Genomic DNA, 17,657 nt, shown 5'->3' on the forward strand with positions numbered 1-17,657 from the left:
ATCGCCTCTTACTATGGAGCCTACTACAGGGCTCCACTCACGGAGTGCTCATCGGAGCTCTTGGAAGTAAGAAATGATTTACTGTATCGTGTTCATTCCTCTTGTGCCAAAGCAATCTCCACTGGAAGTGATAGAATACATGACCTTAAATAATTTCTATATATTGCAGATTGTTCTGGAGTACTGTGGTGGAGGCTCTCTCTACAACCTCATCCACAAGACCAATGACCAATCCCTGAAGGAGACCTGGATTGGCTATGCAAGGAGGTTTTAAAGGTAAGGCCAGATTTACCCCTCAAGGACTCTTCTTTAATTGCATAAATTATATATACAATCTCTTTGTTGGGAATGTTTAGTCTTATGTCTGTTATAGTCTTATAATCTACAGTCTGGTCATTTCCCTATGGGACCAGACTGTAAATTATATCCCTATAAACGGCGCGTTCTGGCGTCAGAACGCGCCGTTTATAAGCTTAAAGTGACAGCACCTGCAGCTGCTGCTCTCTCCCTGCAGCGTTCTCTCCACTCGTAACCCCCTCCCACCTGTCTTCAACACATAACTCTCTTACTTTACAGGCGCGCTGCTTCTGTCCCTCTCAACTATCGTCGCTCTTACTACTTTCAGGTCTCTCTCTCCCTGCCCCTCCGTCTCCGGTTTCCTGTTTCGCTCCGCCCACCCATGATGCCTCTCCTACGGAACGCATTTTAGTACATGCTGCGCACAAATACCTCTGCTGCATGCGTTGTCCTATGCCTTCTCTATAGCTCAATCTCCTCCTCACAGTCTCTCGCTCCCCCTCCCACCATGGCAAAATCTCTCTCCCTCTCATGTTCAGCTGCCCCTCCCATCCTCCGTGTCCAGTCTCACTCGTGTTGCTTTTCCTCATGCTCCGTTAAAGGCAGAGCTGATGATCTCACCCAAGGCAGGTAAAACTAAAAAAAAACTAAACAAAATCAAATGGAATACAAATAAAAGGCACAAACAAAAAGGAAGTACAGGCAAACACAAAAAAACAACATTAAATAAGGTGAACACACACAGGGAAAACAAATAGGGTTAATAGACACAAAACATAGTGTAGCATTTATAGACCATACATGAAAGCCAGGATGTAAGACATGCAAAAACTGTAGATTATAATGCATAATGTACCCCCTACTGAAATTTATAAAGATATCAGAAGTCACCTCGGAGTTATGTGACCTGTATAAAAGCACTCGGCCTGCGGCCTCGTGCTTTTATATGGTCACATAACTCCTCGGTGACTTATAATATCTTTATAAACTACAGTAGGGGGTACATTATCCACTATATAACCTACATCTCAATCTTCCCAGGGGCTGCACCACATCCACAAGAACCGGGCCGTTCATAAAGACATCAAGAGCCTGAACATCGTGCTCACAGAGACGGCCAAAGTGAAGAACAGAGGTTCTATATGAGAATGGGAGGAATTTGGGGTGATTTGCTATTTCCAGCAAAAAATAATTTTTTCTATAGATTAAATAAATAACTTCTAGACATGTTTTATTGGCCTGATCTATATGTTTTTCACTTTTAGCATATGCAAATCAATACCCGGTGGAGCACCTGATAATAGAAGCCCAACCACCGAAGCTTCTATCAAACAGATGGTGAGTCGGTCCCAGCTCGTGTCACTGTACATTGTACCTGTGCTTGCAGACATGGAACTCCCCACATTTTCTTATTAACACTTGGGACATTTGGCAACTCCTATATCCACTTAGCCTCTTCCACAGTCTGCCCTCACCATGCCCCTTGTCTGTACAAATTTGGGATAATGGGGAGATTTCAGTCTCAGCTCAGGGGGATGTGTATTTTTTTAAATACCTCCTAAATATAAATAGAAGTTTTTCTACTGCAGATTTTAAATGTGGCCCATGAGATGCAGGCAGGGATATGTGTGTTTTCAGGGAAATATAGGTGGATGCAGAGCAGATATATATATTTTATGTACATAATCACTGTCTGTCTCAGAGGCATAACAGTATAACTATGGGCCCCACTACTGTGAGATTACAGGCCATGTGCACTATGGTGCAGTCAGGAGAGGGTGTGGGAAAATCACAGGACCTTACCTTGTCCCATAGCCTTATAGACATCTAGATTTGCCACTGATACAAAAACGGAACTAGAGTGGGGCGGGCCCTAGCGCAGGACGCGCAGCCGGGCCCCCGCCCCCCTCCGTAAACCCGGAACTGGCCACCGAACATGCGGCGGGCGGACTGCCGGGGGCCCTGAGGGGGTGCTTGCACCCCCTGCTCCCCCGGTAGTTCCGCCCCTGCACTGATATCCTTTGTTATACCCTTGTTGACCAGTTTGGGATAGTGGTGGGGAATCTTGGGTTGGGGAACACTTGTATGTATAACTTTATTTGTAAAGCAGCGCTGTACAGTGCATAAAAGTACAATATATATATATATATATATATATATATAGTAGTAATGGATCAGCACACTCATTTTAGAAGTGATTAAAGTGTCTTTATTGGTAACACAGCATTGTTATCCGACGTTTCGGTCCCACCTGGGGACCTTTCTCAAGGATGGTGTGTACAAAATGCATCAAACCTTAAATACCCTCCCCCACCAGTGTGTTTTGGCGCCAACATGACGTCATCAGTCCATATACAGCTGTATAGTCTTTTTCAATCAAGTCTCTTTAGTTGCATGTGTGGAGTGTAGTTCAAATTTCCACCAGTAGGTGTCAGCCCTGTGCCTCTGTGAGCTTACATTATGTGTATATACAAAAAAGTTACTTTGTTCCTTCACTGCAACAATGAAACATCAAAAATTAAAAACATTACTTACAGATCTTGGTGAATAACCACATTGAAATCTGATACTTTGTATATGCTTTTCCTGTAGGATGAAAAAGATACAGTGAGACCTTTGGTTACATTTAGCTAAAACCTCAATTAAGAAAACAGGTTAGTTGTAGCTGTCCGTTTAGTCCCTTAGGTATAACACAGTCAAGTTCGTGTATCCAGAATGCTTCACGTTTTAATAACAAATTATCAATATCACCACCTCTTGGTGGTTTTGGTATATGGTCAATTGGCATACACTTGAATGCTGACGGGTCATGCCTTGCCTCCTTCCAATGCTTTGCCACTGGTTGTTGTGTGATGTCTTGTTTGCTTATATCAATTTTTCTATCTGTGTCCAGTGCTGCCCTGATACTGGCTCTATGCATGTTGATTCTCTCCTTTAATTGCCTAATGGTTTTTCCACAATAGATCAGACCACATGGACATTTGATGACATAGATTACCATTGTAGACGTACATGTTAACCTATGTTTGATTGCATATTTTCGGCCAATAGAGTAGAGGTGCACGATCAATGTTCATAATATGCAGTAGTAATGGATCAGCACACTCATTTTAGAAGTGATTAAAGTGTCTTTATTGGTAACACAGCATTGTTATCCGACGTTTCGGTCCCACCTGGGGACCTTTCTCAAGGATGGTGTGTACAAAATGCATCAAACCTTAAATACCCTCCCCCACCAGTGTGTTTTGGCGCCAACATGACGTCATCAGTCCATATACAGCTGTATAGTCTTTTTCAATCAAGTCTCTTTAGTTGCATGTGTGGAGTGTACTTCAAATTTCCACCAGTAGGTGTCAGCCCTGTGCCTCTGTGAGCTTACATTATGTGTATATACAAAAAAGTTACTTTGTTCCTTCACTGCAACAATGAAACATCAAAAATTAAAAACATTACTTACAGATCTTGGTGAATAACCATATTGAAATCTGATACTTTGTATATGCTTTTCCTGTAGGATGAAAAAGATACAGTGAGACCTTTGGTTACATTTAGCTAAAACCTCAATTAAGAAAACAGGTTAGTTGTAGCTGTCCGTTTAGTCCCTTAGGTATAACACAGTCAAGTTCGTGTATCCAGAATGCTTCACGTTTTAATAACAAATTATCAATATCACCACCTCTTGGTGGTTTTGGTATATGGTCAATTGGCATACACTTGAATGCTGACGGGTCATGCCTTGCCTCCTTCCAATGCTTTGCCACTGGTTGTTGTGCGATGTCTTGTTTGCTTATATCAATTTTTCTATCTGTGTCCAGTGCTGCCCTGATACTGGCTCTATGCATGTTGATTCTCTCCTTTAATTGCCTAATGGTTTTTCCACAATAGATCAGACCACATGGACATTTGATGACATAGATTACCATTGTAGACGTACATGTTAACCTATGTTTGATTGCATATTTTCGGCCAGTTCTCGGGTGCCTGAATTCCTTCCCTAATATCAACGTAAAAAAAAAAAAAATCCAAAGGGGAACTTAAAATTTTGATTGACATGGGGGTATCCCAAGGTTGCTTGACGAAAGAATTGGGAAGCTACCTAATACCCAAGAGTCCATCGTTACCTGTCATATATACGTTACCAAAGATACACAAGAATTTGGAAAGACCACCGGGGAGACCCATTATATCATCCACAGGCTCACTAAATGAAAAACTGGCACAATATCTTGACATGCTATTACAACCCTGCGTAACATCCACCAGCAGTTATTTGAAAGACACAACTGATTTTCTAAATGTTGTGGGGAGTATCAAATTGCCAATAGAAAATCTAATACTGGTCACTATGGATGTCCAAAGCCTGTATACTTGTATACCCCACACTTCCGGCTTAGAAGCAGTGAGAGATCTACTGATAAATAATCCCACATACAGTGGACCCACCATAGAATATGTTATACAACTGCTGAACTTTGTATTAAACAACAATTATTTCAAATTTGAAACCCAGTTCTATATACAGCGGACAGGGACCGCTATGGGTTCGAAAGTGGCACCCGTATACGCAAATGCTTTCATGTGTGCTTATGAAAATAAACACATTTATGGTAATGAATTATTCAAAAAGTATGGAAGCTTTTATAGGCGCTATATTGACGACCTATTCTTTATCTGGACAGTAACGGCAAACGAATTAGAAGGGTATGTAGGCAGTCTCAATGCCCTGGATTCACCAGTGAGACTGACGTTGAACTACAACTCACAGCTAATCAATTTTCTGGATGTTCAAATTTACAAGCATCTAGGGGGGTTACAAACGCGCATCTATACCAAAACCACAGATAGAAACACCATATTACATTACAAGAGTCACCATCCCAAACACTTACTCGACTCACTCACCAGATCACAAATGATGAGGGTCATTAGAATAGATAGTGACCCTGCACAGCGCAAAGAGGATCTACTTGTAATGGGGAAAAATTTTTTAGAGAGAGGTTATCCCACAAAATTGGTGGAAGAAACAACCAATACAGTAATGTCCATGGAACGGGAACAATTGCTACAGAATACACAAAAGATACCCAAAAGGGAAAGTGATGATATTTATTATGTAAGCAAATACAACCCACAAAGCAAGGACACAAAAGAAGCGATAACCAAATATTGGGAAATAGTGGCCAGAGATGATGCGCTAAACACCAAGATCCCCAACAAGCCTAAATTTAGCTACTCTATTAACGCCAACCTCAAAGAACATCTAAGCCCCTCCGACCCAGTAGCAAAATACACACAACTCAAGGCACAGCACTTTTTGACATCCCGCCCAGGTGTGTATAAATGCACAGGTTGTGTTGTATGCAATACGTTGATATTAGGGAAGGAATTCAGGCACCCGAGAACTGGCCGAAAATATGCAATCAAACATAGGTTAACATGTACGTCTACAATGGTAATCTAGGTCATCAAATGTCCATGTGGTCTGATCTATTATGGAAAAACCATTAGGCAATTAAAGGAGAGAATCAACATGCATAGAGCCAGTATCAGGGCAGCACTGGACACAGATAGAAAAATTGATATAAGCAAACAAGACATCGCACAACAACCAGTGGCAAAGCATTGGAAGGAGGCAAGGCATGACCCGTCAGCATTCAAGTGTATACCAATTGACCATATACCAAAACCACCAAGAGGTGGTGATATTGATAATTTGTTATTAAAACGTGAAGCATTCTGGATACACGAACTTGACTGTGTTATACCTAAGGGACTAAACGGACAGCTACAACTAACCTGTTTTCTTAATTGAGGTTTTAGCTAAATGTAACCAAAGGTCTCACTGTATCTTTTTCATCCTACAGGAAAAGCATATACAAAGTATCAGATTTCAATGTGGTTATTCACCAAGATCTGTAAGTAATGTTTTTAATTTTTGATGTTTCATTGTTGCAGTGAAGGAACAAAGTAACTTTTTTGTATATACACATAATGTAAGCTCACAGAGGCACAGGGCTGACACCTACTGGTGGAAATTTGAAGTACACTCCACACATGCAACTAAAGAGACTTGATTGAAAAAGACTATACAGCTGTATATGGACTGATGACGTCATGTTGGCGCCAAAACACACTGGTGGGGGAGGGTATTTAAGGTTTGATGCATTTTGTACACACCATCCTTGAGAAAGGTCCCCAGGTGGGACCGAAACGTCGGATAACAATGCTGTGTTAACAATAAAGACACTTTAATCACTTCTAAAATGAGTGTGCTGATCCATTACTACTGCATATTATGAACATTGATCGTGCACCTCTACTCTATTGGAGATCGAGTGCGGACACCCAAAGCAACTCTATATATATATATATATATATATATATATATATATATATATAAATAAAAGTATCCATGGGGGAGACAAATCACATAATAAATATATACAGAATCATATAACAAAGAGCTTAAGTGCTATGTGGTAAGAGACATAGTGGGAAGGAGGTCCCTGCCCCGTAGAGCTTACAGGATGGTAGGCTAACATACAGGTACAAAATAAATAGACTGTAGATAGATGATAAATAGATAGATGATAGACATATATATTGCAAAATATATGTATATTCTGGGGTATAGCTAATGGTTACTGTGTAAAAGCTTTTGGAATCTGGAAATAATGATCTGGGGTTTTTTTTGCTAGCTAAAGCTAAAACCTCTTTTTTTCCAGGTCACAACGTTTTGTGTCCTTCTTGGAGTCCTGTCTGAAGAAGGATCCTTCAGAGAGAGGGAGTGCTGAAGAACTCCTGCAGCACCCATTCATCACCCAGCTGCCTCCTAAGAAGATGATCAGGGCTGAGATTGATGAACATCTCCGGACTCTGCAGAACCGGCCGGCCAAGAAAGGTGAGGGAATCCATTATATTTTATACGACTGCACCATCACACAGTGTAACTCAACAGCTTGGCATTTGGTATTGGTTGGTATTATTATAATGGCGTGGGGAAATAATAAACATGTTTTAAGGGGTACTTTCGCTTAATATTATATTTTAGTATAATGGTGATAATGGCATTCTAAGACAATTTGCATTTGGTCTTCAGTTTTTTTGTTTTGTTTATGAATCATATATAAGGTCTAATTAGTATTTATGAATCACAAATATGATTTTTCCCTATACAGGACTGAAGGGAGTAGCTCTCTGGACCCAGAAACAGCTGCGGCGTGCTTGAGACTTCTGCGCACAGACATTGGCAGAACAAGAAGCAGCTCTGCAAATGGCCATGGAGGGCTTCTCCTGTTAGTGATCTTGTGGCCAATAACATCAACAGCCCAGAATGAGATGCCTGAAGAAACATCCACAGGGTAAGGTCCCATCTCCATTCAGTATCCCTGTACAATGGTCCTGTAGAGCCTTAAACATTTTTCTCATCTGGTAAACAAATAATTTGTTCCCTTGCTGCCTGGTGTGTGTATACATTGGTAGGACCCGAATCCTCACTGTGCACAAGAGGTGGGGCCGGAAGATGCTCAAGTTTACATTTCTTGGTCACAATCCTCCCCATGGGTGAAGCAAATAAACACGCCGGGCAGTAGGGGCTGAATCAAGGTTTTCTGTGCTGATTGACATTAGCCTCACTGCAGCAGCCGCACAATAACACAACAGGGTAGAATGTGATTGAGAAAACTCATTATTTCCTATTTCCATGGCCAGTGCGTTTATTTCTAAAAGGAGCATCAGCCTGGGAGAAAAACGCCCTAACATGTTGGCACCCCTAATGAATAAGGCTTGTGCTTAAATGTCATGCCTCTGAATGAGAATTAATGATGATCTATTACTGACATTTTTTTTTATCATACAGATCCAGTGGCGTCTGCAGCTCCACCAGCAACATCTCCTTTTAGGCTACTGCAGTTCAGCCAGTGGTGACTTCAAGATTCCCGAAACTCCACCAGCAGGGACTTCATATCCTTCTGTAGCTCCATATTCATATTCTTTTCAGACAACCACATCGCCTCCAGTGGTGTCTTCAGTTTACATCACTCCACCAGCAGTCTCACATTCAAGGGCCACATCTCCACCTCACTTTCCAACTGCCATAGTTCCATCCATCTAACTTTTTTTTTTGCAGACTACAACTCCAACATCTTGCCTTAAGCATCTACATTTCACACAACCATAGCTCCATCATTCATATCCACCTCTACAGCTCCACTAGCAGCCCACTAGCAGCATTCACATTTTCAAACGCCATATCTCCATTATTAGGACCTTAGTTTTCATTAGTATCCAATTACCATATCTCCACCCAAGGACTTTTCATTTAACTTTAGCTCCACCACCAGCCCGTATCCCATATTTTACCTCTACCCGCAGGTTCTGTCCTTGTGCTATCACACCTCCACTTATACCTTCTTTCATTCACATATCATCGCGTTCTTCTCTTTAAAATATCTTTTAATCCTTGCCCTTCTTCCTGCACCTCCATTGGTTCTTCCATTCCACCAAGACATTTAGTCACCACCACACAGCACACACTAAAATGATGCCACCCTACACAGAGGTTTCTCTTCTCCACTTTTTTCTTTTGCTTCCCCCTGCAATCTACTAACACCAATTCCTCAGTGGTTCTTCCTATTCAAATTGTCTTGCTATCCCTTCAATCCACTCAACAACCAGTTACATCTCCTACTCTAAACCTTGACATAAACTCTTAGTACTGATACTGACATAAACTCATAGTACAAGTTGATCCAGGGAGTTGTCCGATTGCCCTTTGGGAGTCAGGAAGGAATTTTCCCCCCTCTGAGGCAAATTGGCTCTGGCTTCAGATGGGTTTTTTGCCTTCCTCTGGATCAACTACTAAACTATCTATCTAAATATGCATAAATATAACATCCAATTTATAAATAAATATGTTAATACACATTTCATTGGTGTTCTTGCATTTTTTTCATAGTTCTATAGTATTGCCAGGGAACATTACAAGTGGCAATGGTGGGAGAAACTGGTGAAAGGAGATGCTAAGGATGAAGAAATATAAGAAGGGGAAGCCATGTCTGGACCCAGTCCTACTGATCTGCACTGTCAGAGGTTTGGTCAATCAATCAATCACATACAAATGATATATAAACATATCACTGAGATTAGTACATGAGACTGGGTTCAGAAGGTGCTGACTTATTAATATGTTATTTTGGGCCTAGCAGGGACTTGGATATACATGTCACTGCCATTAGTATCCTTTGGGCCAAGGAGAAACCGACTCATTGGGTCTAGAAAGAGCTGAAATATAAACATGTCACTGTCATTAGAAGACGTTTGTCCCATGATAAAGTTGCCTTTGGTATTATTTGGGCATAGGAAGGACAGGTCTGTGAGATGTTTCATTGGGCATCAGTCAATCCCGTGATTGGTCTACTGATAACAGGCGGGATATTAGGGGCTACTGGAAATTCAAGGAGCCCTGGGCCAAAGTAAGACGTACATAATTTACTCTACATTTTGATTCGTAGTTAATATTTTACCTTAGTACCCTGCTCCCCAGAGGTTAACTGCACATATCACTCACTTTGGGAAAATGGGAAGAGGAGGGTCCATCCAGAGTCACCAGGAAGGTTTGTTCTGCTGAAGTGGGGGGATGTAACTTTACCAATGACACGGCTAAGAGGCAGTACAGCAGCCCCCCTGCCCTCATATTAATCCATGCAGTTTATGTTTAGTCCTGGATTTACTTGCCCTTTAAGAGACAGGGGGAGTAGACAGAGCAAAGGTTAAGTTTATGTAATTGCAGGGTACAGCCGTATCAAGCTTCTCAGTTTGGTTGGGCCCAGGCCTTTAAGGAAGTACATGTTGATCTTGCTGCCTGCCTGCTGCATGGTGTTGCCCCCATGCTTTAGAATGAAGAAGTAGAATACCCATGCCACTGACATACACGAGTAGGGGAAATAGACGCTGCTCGTGGGAGTAGGCGCCACCAACAGGTTTTCACAGTCCATTGCACTGCTTTAGGCTGGGTGCTAGCACAGTCCAGTCAGCTCGGAAGAGGCATTATACTGGGCTTGTGCTGTGCCAGGGTCATTATCATACATGGGCCCTCAGAAGGTCCTGCCTGAACAATATCTAGGGTTGTCACCATTTTGGACAAAAAAAATTTGGCTGCACAGAAAAGGAGGGGGATGGGGGACAATGAGGGGGTGATTCCGGAGAAAATATGGTCGATATGGGAGTGGGGGATTATAGGAAGAAGGGAAAGAAGCAGAGCTGCAGGCAGAGATTGGGGAGGGACAGGACAGGGGTGGTACATCAGGGAATTATAAATTTATGAGCAAATACATTGCTGGTTAAATGTGAAACACTGGTCCCAGTCTCGGCTGCTATATTACTGGTTAGGCTGGTGATATGCCAACTATTTTATGCAGGGAGCTGATCAGTGGCTACTTCAGTCAAGGGTCCATTTCAAACCTGCCCAGAAATTTAGAGGCATAGTGACTTCCCTCGTACCCAACAGAAATTCATTGGCACACTGACTCCCCCCTGTACTCCACAGAAATTCAGAGGTACACTGATCCCAACCCCCCCTAAACCCACAAAAATTTAGAGGCACACTAACTCCCCCTCGTAGCCCACAGAAATTCATTGGCACACTGACTCCCCCCCCGTATCCCACAGAAATTCAGAGGCACAGTGACTCCCCTCGTAACCCCACAGAAATTTAGAGGCACATTGACCCCTGTACCCCACAAAAATTTAGAGGCACTCCCCCCCCCAATACCCCACAGAATTTCAGAGGCACACTCACTCCCCCTGTATCCCAGAGGCACAGTGACTCCGCTCGTACCCCACAGAAATTCAGAGGCACAGTGACTCCCCTCGTACCCCACAAAAATTCATTGGAACACCGACTCCCCCCGTACTCCACAGAAATTCAGAGGCACACTGACCCCCCCCCCTGTATCCCACAAAAATTTAGAGGCACACTAACTCCCCTTCGTAGCCCACAGAAATTCATTGGCACACTGACTCCCCCCCCCCGTACTCCACAGAAATTCAGAGGCACAGTGACTCCCCTCATACCCCACAGAAATTCAGAGGCACACTGACCCCCCCCCCATACCCCACAAAAATTTAGAGGCACACTAACTCCCCCTCGTACCCCACAGAAATTCAGAGGCACATTGACTCCCCTCGTAATCCCACAGAAATTTAGAGGCACACTGACCCCCATACCCCACAAAAATTGAGGCACTCCCCCCCGAATCCCACAGAAATTTTGAGGCACAGTGACTCCCCTCGTACCCCACAGAAATTCAGACGCACAGTGACTCCCCTAGTACCTCACAGAAATTCAGAGGCACAGTGACTCCCCTAGTACCTCACAGAAATTCAGAGGCACAGTGACTCCCCTCGTACCCCACAGAAATTCAGACGCACAGTGACTCCCCTAGTACCTCACAGAAATTCAGAGGCACAGTGACTCCCCTCGTACCCCACAGAAATTCAGACACACAGTGACTCCCCTAGTACCCCACAGAAATCCAGAGACACAGTGACGCCCCTCTTACCCCACAGAAATTTAGAGGCACACTGACCCCTGTACCCCACAAAAATTTAGAGGCACCCCCCCAGAAATTCAGAGGCACACTCACTCCCCCCATATCCCACAGAAATTCAGAGGCACAGTGACTCCCCTCGTACCCGAATTTAGAGGCACACTGACCCCCATACCCCACAAAAATTTAGAAGGACAGTGACTCCTCCAGTACCCCACAGAAACGCATTGGCACACTGACTCCCCCCGTACTCCACAAAATTCAGAGGCACACTAACTCCCCCTCATACCCCACAGAAATTCAGATGCACAGTGACTCCCCTCGTAACCCCACAGAAATTTAGATGCACACTGACCCCACAGAAATTTAGAGGCACTCCCCCCGTATCCCACAGACATTCAGAGGCACAGTGACTCCCCCCCATACTCAGGGGCGTAACTATAGAGGAAGCAGACCCTGCGGCTGCAGGGGGGCCCAGGAGGTATAGGGGCCCCACGAGGCCCTAATTCATATACAATTTCAATAAATATTGGAGAAACAAGTCAACCTCTAAACATTTTGGGGGCCTGAAAAATAATTTGCTGTGGGGCCCAGTAATATCTAGTTACGCCACTGCCCATACTCCACAGAAATTCAGAGGCACAGTGACTCCCCGTACCCCACAGAAAAGAGGCAATTCAGAGGTCCCGTCAAGAGTCCGCAGCCTCCACTAGAACCCATTACCACTTTCCCCGTTTGAATTTGGCGCTCACTAATGGGTAATTTGCAGTGGATCGGTCACATGACCGTGACGTCAGATCCTTTCCGATTATAGGAACTAGCCGCTACCCTACATATATAGGGTTCGCCAGGAATGAGAGGACTCCGGAAGCGCGAGTTTTAGTAAATACCACGTGACGATGACGCTATGCGTCACACGCGAGTGACGTCACCGGATGCAGAATCGCCACTAGGAACTCTCCGCATTAGAAACGTGAGAGGTGAGTGCGGTTCCGGCCTCTTGACGTGTAGGTTTTTTTTTTGGGTTAAGATTGCGGGACCTTTGCATAATATCCCGCCGGCCTCCGTAACTCACGCGGGATTCTCCCTCAGTCTCCTTCAATTGTACAGTTTCCTCAGTTGTTCCTATTTACCCCCCGAGGCCCTGACCTCTCAGTGCCTGTCCCTCCCTATTCCAGCAGTGGCCGCCTCTGTTCCCCTGTCCCTTTACTGTTCCCTCAAAACGCCTTCTCCTTTTCACCCCTATTACCTCAACCCTCTTTGATAGCAGCATTGGTTTGTCCTGTGGCAGTAACTCTCTTACCTGCTGTGAGTCTGACGCAACAAGACGTTCTTGTGTTGCGTAATCAGGCTCCCTGAGGATCATTTTTGAGATATTCTACGGAACGCATTTTAGGACATCCTTCAGCGAAATACCTGTCCTGCATGCAATGTCCTATGCCTTCAGAATGGCGCATCGGTTGCTTTTGCCGTCACCCCCTAATCTACAATCACACCTCCATCTTCTACCCTCCTTTCTCAGCCGTTAGTAATACGAACTCCGTCCTCATCCTTCTGCCCTCAGCCTTCCGCCCTCAATCCTCCGCCTTCAGTCCTCTTCCTTCCACCCTCTTCCCTCCTCCCTCACTGCTCAGCCATCCCCCCTCAGATCTCTCTTTTCAGCAGACAATCTTATCCATAAGTTTCTAAAGTGGTGAGCGAGGGCGGAAGGAAGAGGACTGAAGGAAGAGGACTGAGGGCGGAAGGCAGATGACTGAGGGAGGAGGATGGAGGGCTGAGGGCAGAAGACTGAGGTCAGAAGTCTGAGGGCAGAAGGGTGAGGGTGGAGTTCGTATTACTGACGGCTGAGAAGGGAGGGTAGACGACGGAGGTGTAACTGCAGATTTGGACGATGAGTGACAGTAAAAGAAACCGATGCACCATTCCGAAGGTATAGGACATCGCATGCAAGACAGGTATTTAGCAGCAGGATGTCCTAAAATGCATTCCGTAATATTCACTGAGACTCACTATTACCAGGCTCACTGGGCATAATATTTGGGGTATTATCAGCTGTGAGAGTCACTTTTACCAGGCTCACTCTGGATCATATTTGTGGTATTATCAGCTGTGAAAAGCCTCTATTACCATTATCTGGCTCACTGGGGATCATATTTGGGGTATCAGCTGTTAGAGTCACTAATACCATTATCAGACTCCCTGGGGATCATATTTGGGGTATTATCAGCTGTGGGAGCCACTATTACCATTATCCTGCACCCCGGGGATTATATTTGGGTATTATCAGCTGTGGTTGCTATGTATGTATGTATAACTTTATTTGTAAAGTACTGTAAGGACCCACAGCACTTTATATATGATGTGCAGTATAGAAAAGTACACAGATCTTAAAGGAGAATTCAAACCCCTAGGTGCAAAAAACCCTCCCTCCCCCCGGCCAAATGCCCCTAACTTGTTACTACCCCTCCTTCTAGGTCCTCTCCAGTTGAGTTCATGGCAGCCATCTTCTCCCAAGCGCTCTTCTTCCTGTATTCAGCGGCGTTTGGTGGCGCAGTAGGAGGCATTTACCGGTAAGGATCTACTGCGCCGAAAGTCACAAAGTTTCCGAAAAAAGAAATCGAAAGTCACAAAGTTTCTGATTTCTTTTTTCGGAAACCTTTCGGCGCATGCGCAGTAGATCCGCACCGGCAAATGCCTCCTACTGCGCATGCTCCAGAAAAGATGCTGAATCCAGGAAGAAGAGCGCTCGGGAGAAGATGGCTGCCGTGAACTCCGCTGGAGAGGACCTAGAAGGAGGGATAAGTAATAAGTTAGGGGCATTTGCCTGGGGGGAGGGTGGTAGGCCGGGTGGGGGAGGAGGCCTTCGCAGGGGAGGGAGGGATTTTTTGCTCCTAGGGGTTGAATTCTCCTTTAAAGGAGAAGGAAAGCTACGGAGGCATTTTATTGCCAATAGATTAGCTGCAATAGTGCAAGCTAGAATGCTATATTTATTCTGTAGAATGTTTTACCATACCTGAGTAAACCGCTCTAGAAACTCTCTGTTTAGGATAGGAGCTGCAGTATTAACATGGTGTGACATCACTTCCTGCCTGAGTCTCTCCCTGCTCTGGGCTCAGATTACAGTGGGGAAGAAGAGCAAACTGAGCATGCTATTTCCCAGGGCAATGAGGTTTAAGCTGAAGGCAGGAAGTCTGATACAGAAGCCCATGTGTGCACAATAGAAGGAAAGAAATGCAGTGTTTCACAATCCCTTTGTTCCGGTTCTCCCAGCAGTGCATGAAAGTTAGGCCAGGGACAAGAGAAAAGCTCCAGTCTTGGAGTTGTCAGAAATTTCCCAATCAAGTCATTGGAGGTGGTGGGATATTTTAGCTGACTGAAATGTGGCCTGTATGCTACCAGCTTTCTATATCCTTCCACATTCTCTTCCCTCAGTATGGATGGAAGATGTTTATTCTTCCAATTTCTGCTTTTACACCCTCCTCCAGTTCCCACCCTACTACTGTTCTGGCCCAATGGAAATCCCGTAACCCTCTGTTCTTGTTCAGTCCTTAGCACTACTGCCCTTTTCCCTGGGAGAACCCATGGAAGGAAAGAAAAGTACAAGTGATAAAAAAGGTAGGTTTGGCCATAAATATATATATCTTTTTTTTAAATGTATTCATATAAGAATATGAGCCGTTCCAGGACATTGTGTAAGTGACAGACTAAATGGGATGTTTGAATGTAAATCAGTGAATTAGGCTGATGCTGCTAAACGTGGATTCACTGTCAGCACTTGTAAGAGCAACTGCAACACAGATGGGGTTTCTTCTTCTTGGCAGTTACGAGCAATTTCTAAACAAATTGTTTCCCAGAGACAATTATCAACAGCTTGTTAAGAACCCTGCCCAGTATGATACTACCCATCACTTTTATCTTCTTTATGCTGAAAAGTTAGTGTAAGATTTGATTATGTTAATATTATTCACCCCTCTTACTAGGGTTATGGTTCTTTTCAGAAAGCAGACAGAGAATCACCAATAAGTTTAAATTAAGTGAAAATATTGAGTAATAAATCAAATGATTGGCACAATTAAATGATTATTTAAACTATAGTAATATTTACAATTAATCATTAATTATTCCCAATATGAAAGAAATGAGGAGGTCATCTTTCCTCTGCAGTCCTCACCTGCTGACCTCCATGTTTTTCATATTATGGTTGCTGGTAACTATAATGCAGATAGGGCACAATTGATCCAAAACCTTTATTATTGTAAAAATCTGCAGTTAGTATGACTTTCACCTTTAAACACTAAACAAATTAAAGCATTATAGATAAACACAGGTTATTTTCCTTTATCTATAATATATGTATACATAGTTTTATTCCTTGGCTGCCATTCTTTGTATTTGTGTAGAAAAACTGGCAGATCAGATCATGCAGAACCCCCAGGTCTTAGCTGCCCTTCAAGAAAGGCTCGACAGTGTCTCACAGACTCCTTCCAGTTACATTGAAACGTAAGTCAACCTTTTCCTAGTAAAGGCCACCTAGATACTCTCCTATCCTATCTACTCCCTGACACCTGCCTGATGTTTTCTCTCCTAATCACTCCAAGCACTGGGTCCCAACTGAACATTCCTGATCAGTTCATTCCTGGGTACTGCCAGTGCCTCACCCAGCCTTTCCCCTCCTTAATTTATGTCTTCTCTTCCAGCCAGTTCACTGCCTGGATACTGCCTTATGTTTAGTCTTATGTGTACTTGTTTTCTATTTGGAAATTGCTGCAGAAAGAGAAGATATTTTAATTCTGGACATTGAAGCTGCCTGATGGGGAGGCTATCATTAGGGGAAGGTAGAAGAGAAATAATCCATTCCGATTATAAAAAGAGCATCTTTTAAGGGGTTCCCTAATCTTAGTGTCTTAACTCAACCCCTTTAAGCAATGGGGTTCACGTTAGGGAGGCACACTCACATGGGCTGCCATTTGTGAGCATTTAACTCATGGACATGATAAAGGGATTTTGTACTTCCCAGAAAATCATGTGGGTTAATGTCAATCTCATCTCTGGAGGCAGGACAGAAGAATAAGACTCTTGACCCCTCCGCTAGTATATAAGGGGTGGCTCCACCTCCCCTTGCCAGTTCGTTTGTAAAGCTTAATGAGGTGGAGTATCTCAGTGAAAGGGGGAAGTAAGGTCAAGAGACAAGTTAGTAACATATAAAAAGTCTAGTGTCCGCTGACCCATACTAAAATCAGCCTGGGTGGGACTTATTGCACTGACAGTTCGGGCCTACTAGAAAAAGATTTTCCGGTAAGAACAAAATCCCTTTTTCTCTAGTCGGCCCTCCTGTCAGTGCAAACGTGTGGGGACGTCCAAAAGCTGTCCCGTAATTTAGGGTGGGCAATAACCAAAAACGTGTTTATAACATTTCTGTTTTACTGTATAATATAATAAAAACAGTGAGCTTTTCACTATGAACGAATACTGTTACTGTGTAGTTATTAAATAGTTAAGCTTTTACTGTGCCACCACAGCCTTTAACTCCTTGCGGCCACACACGGCCGAAGTTGAAGTAAAAACATGCAGTTTATAAAACTGTATCAAAGTGTTGGGAGAAGCCCAAGTGGCTGCCCTGAATATTTGTTCAGGTATAGCCCAGTTCTGTAAAACCCAGGAAGTGTGTTCTAGCAGAGTGAGCCTTGACTTTGAACATGTTGGTTTCTTGTTAATTTCGTAAGCAAAAACGACTCTAAGCGATGGTTGTTTTGGGAACTCTGTGGCCTTTGTAAATTGTGGAGTATGATAATTGCACGTGGACGCTAAGCT

General features: G+C 43.6%; 2 protein-coding genes across 8 annotated transcripts in view; both read left to right on the forward strand.

The window, feature by feature from the left end:
- Positions 1–549: 549 nt before the first annotated feature.
- On the forward strand, positions 550–9,046 carry LOC108715328 (mitogen-activated protein kinase kinase 1). Of its 4 annotated transcripts, XM_041561070.1 has the most exons (6): positions 606–927; positions 1,339–1,461; positions 1,563–1,635; positions 7,023–7,198; positions 7,476–7,658; positions 8,156–9,046. In XM_041561070.1, the coding sequence occupies exons 2-5, from the start codon at positions 1,440–1,442 to the stop codon at positions 7,523–7,525; spliced, it is 321 nt and encodes a 106-aa protein (XP_041417004.1). In that variant the 5' UTR covers positions 606–927; positions 1,339–1,439; the 3' UTR covers positions 7,526–7,658; positions 8,156–9,046. The 4 variants fall into 4 exon arrangements, 3 of the variants coding, with proteins under 3 accessions (XP_041417003.1, XP_041417005.1, XP_041417004.1); XM_041561071.1 differs by lacking the exon at positions 1,339–1,461 and having other exon boundaries at positions 589–927; XR_005960852.1 differs by lacking the exons at positions 606–927; positions 1,339–1,461; positions 1,563–1,635 and adding an exon at positions 3,795–3,873.
- A 3,629-nt stretch (positions 9,047–12,675) lies between these two features.
- The window catches only part of nap1l4.S (nucleosome assembly protein 1like 4 S homeolog), a 33,362-nt gene continuing 28,380 nt past the window's right edge, over positions 12,676–17,657 (forward strand). For 2 of the 4 annotated variants that reach the window (XM_018260395.2, XM_018260392.2), the window contains exons 1-3: positions 12,676–12,826; positions 15,392–15,461; positions 16,247–16,346. In XM_018260395.2, coding sequence (XP_018115884.1) covers positions 15,428–15,461; positions 16,247–16,346 — 134 coding nt within the window. In that variant the 5' untranslated portion in view covers positions 12,676–12,826; positions 15,392–15,427. Of the gene's footprint in view, positions 12,827–13,603; positions 13,802–15,391; positions 15,462–16,244; positions 16,347–17,657 lie in introns of those variants that run through there. The other 2 variants (XM_018260394.2, XM_018260396.1) reach the window with 2 other exon arrangements.

Source organism: Xenopus laevis, chromosome 4S (genome assembly GCF_017654675.1).
Source record: "Xenopus laevis strain J_2021 chromosome 4S, Xenopus_laevis_v10.1, whole genome shotgun sequence".
Taxonomy (NCBI): Eukaryota; Metazoa; Chordata; class Amphibia; order Anura; family Pipidae; genus Xenopus; species Xenopus laevis.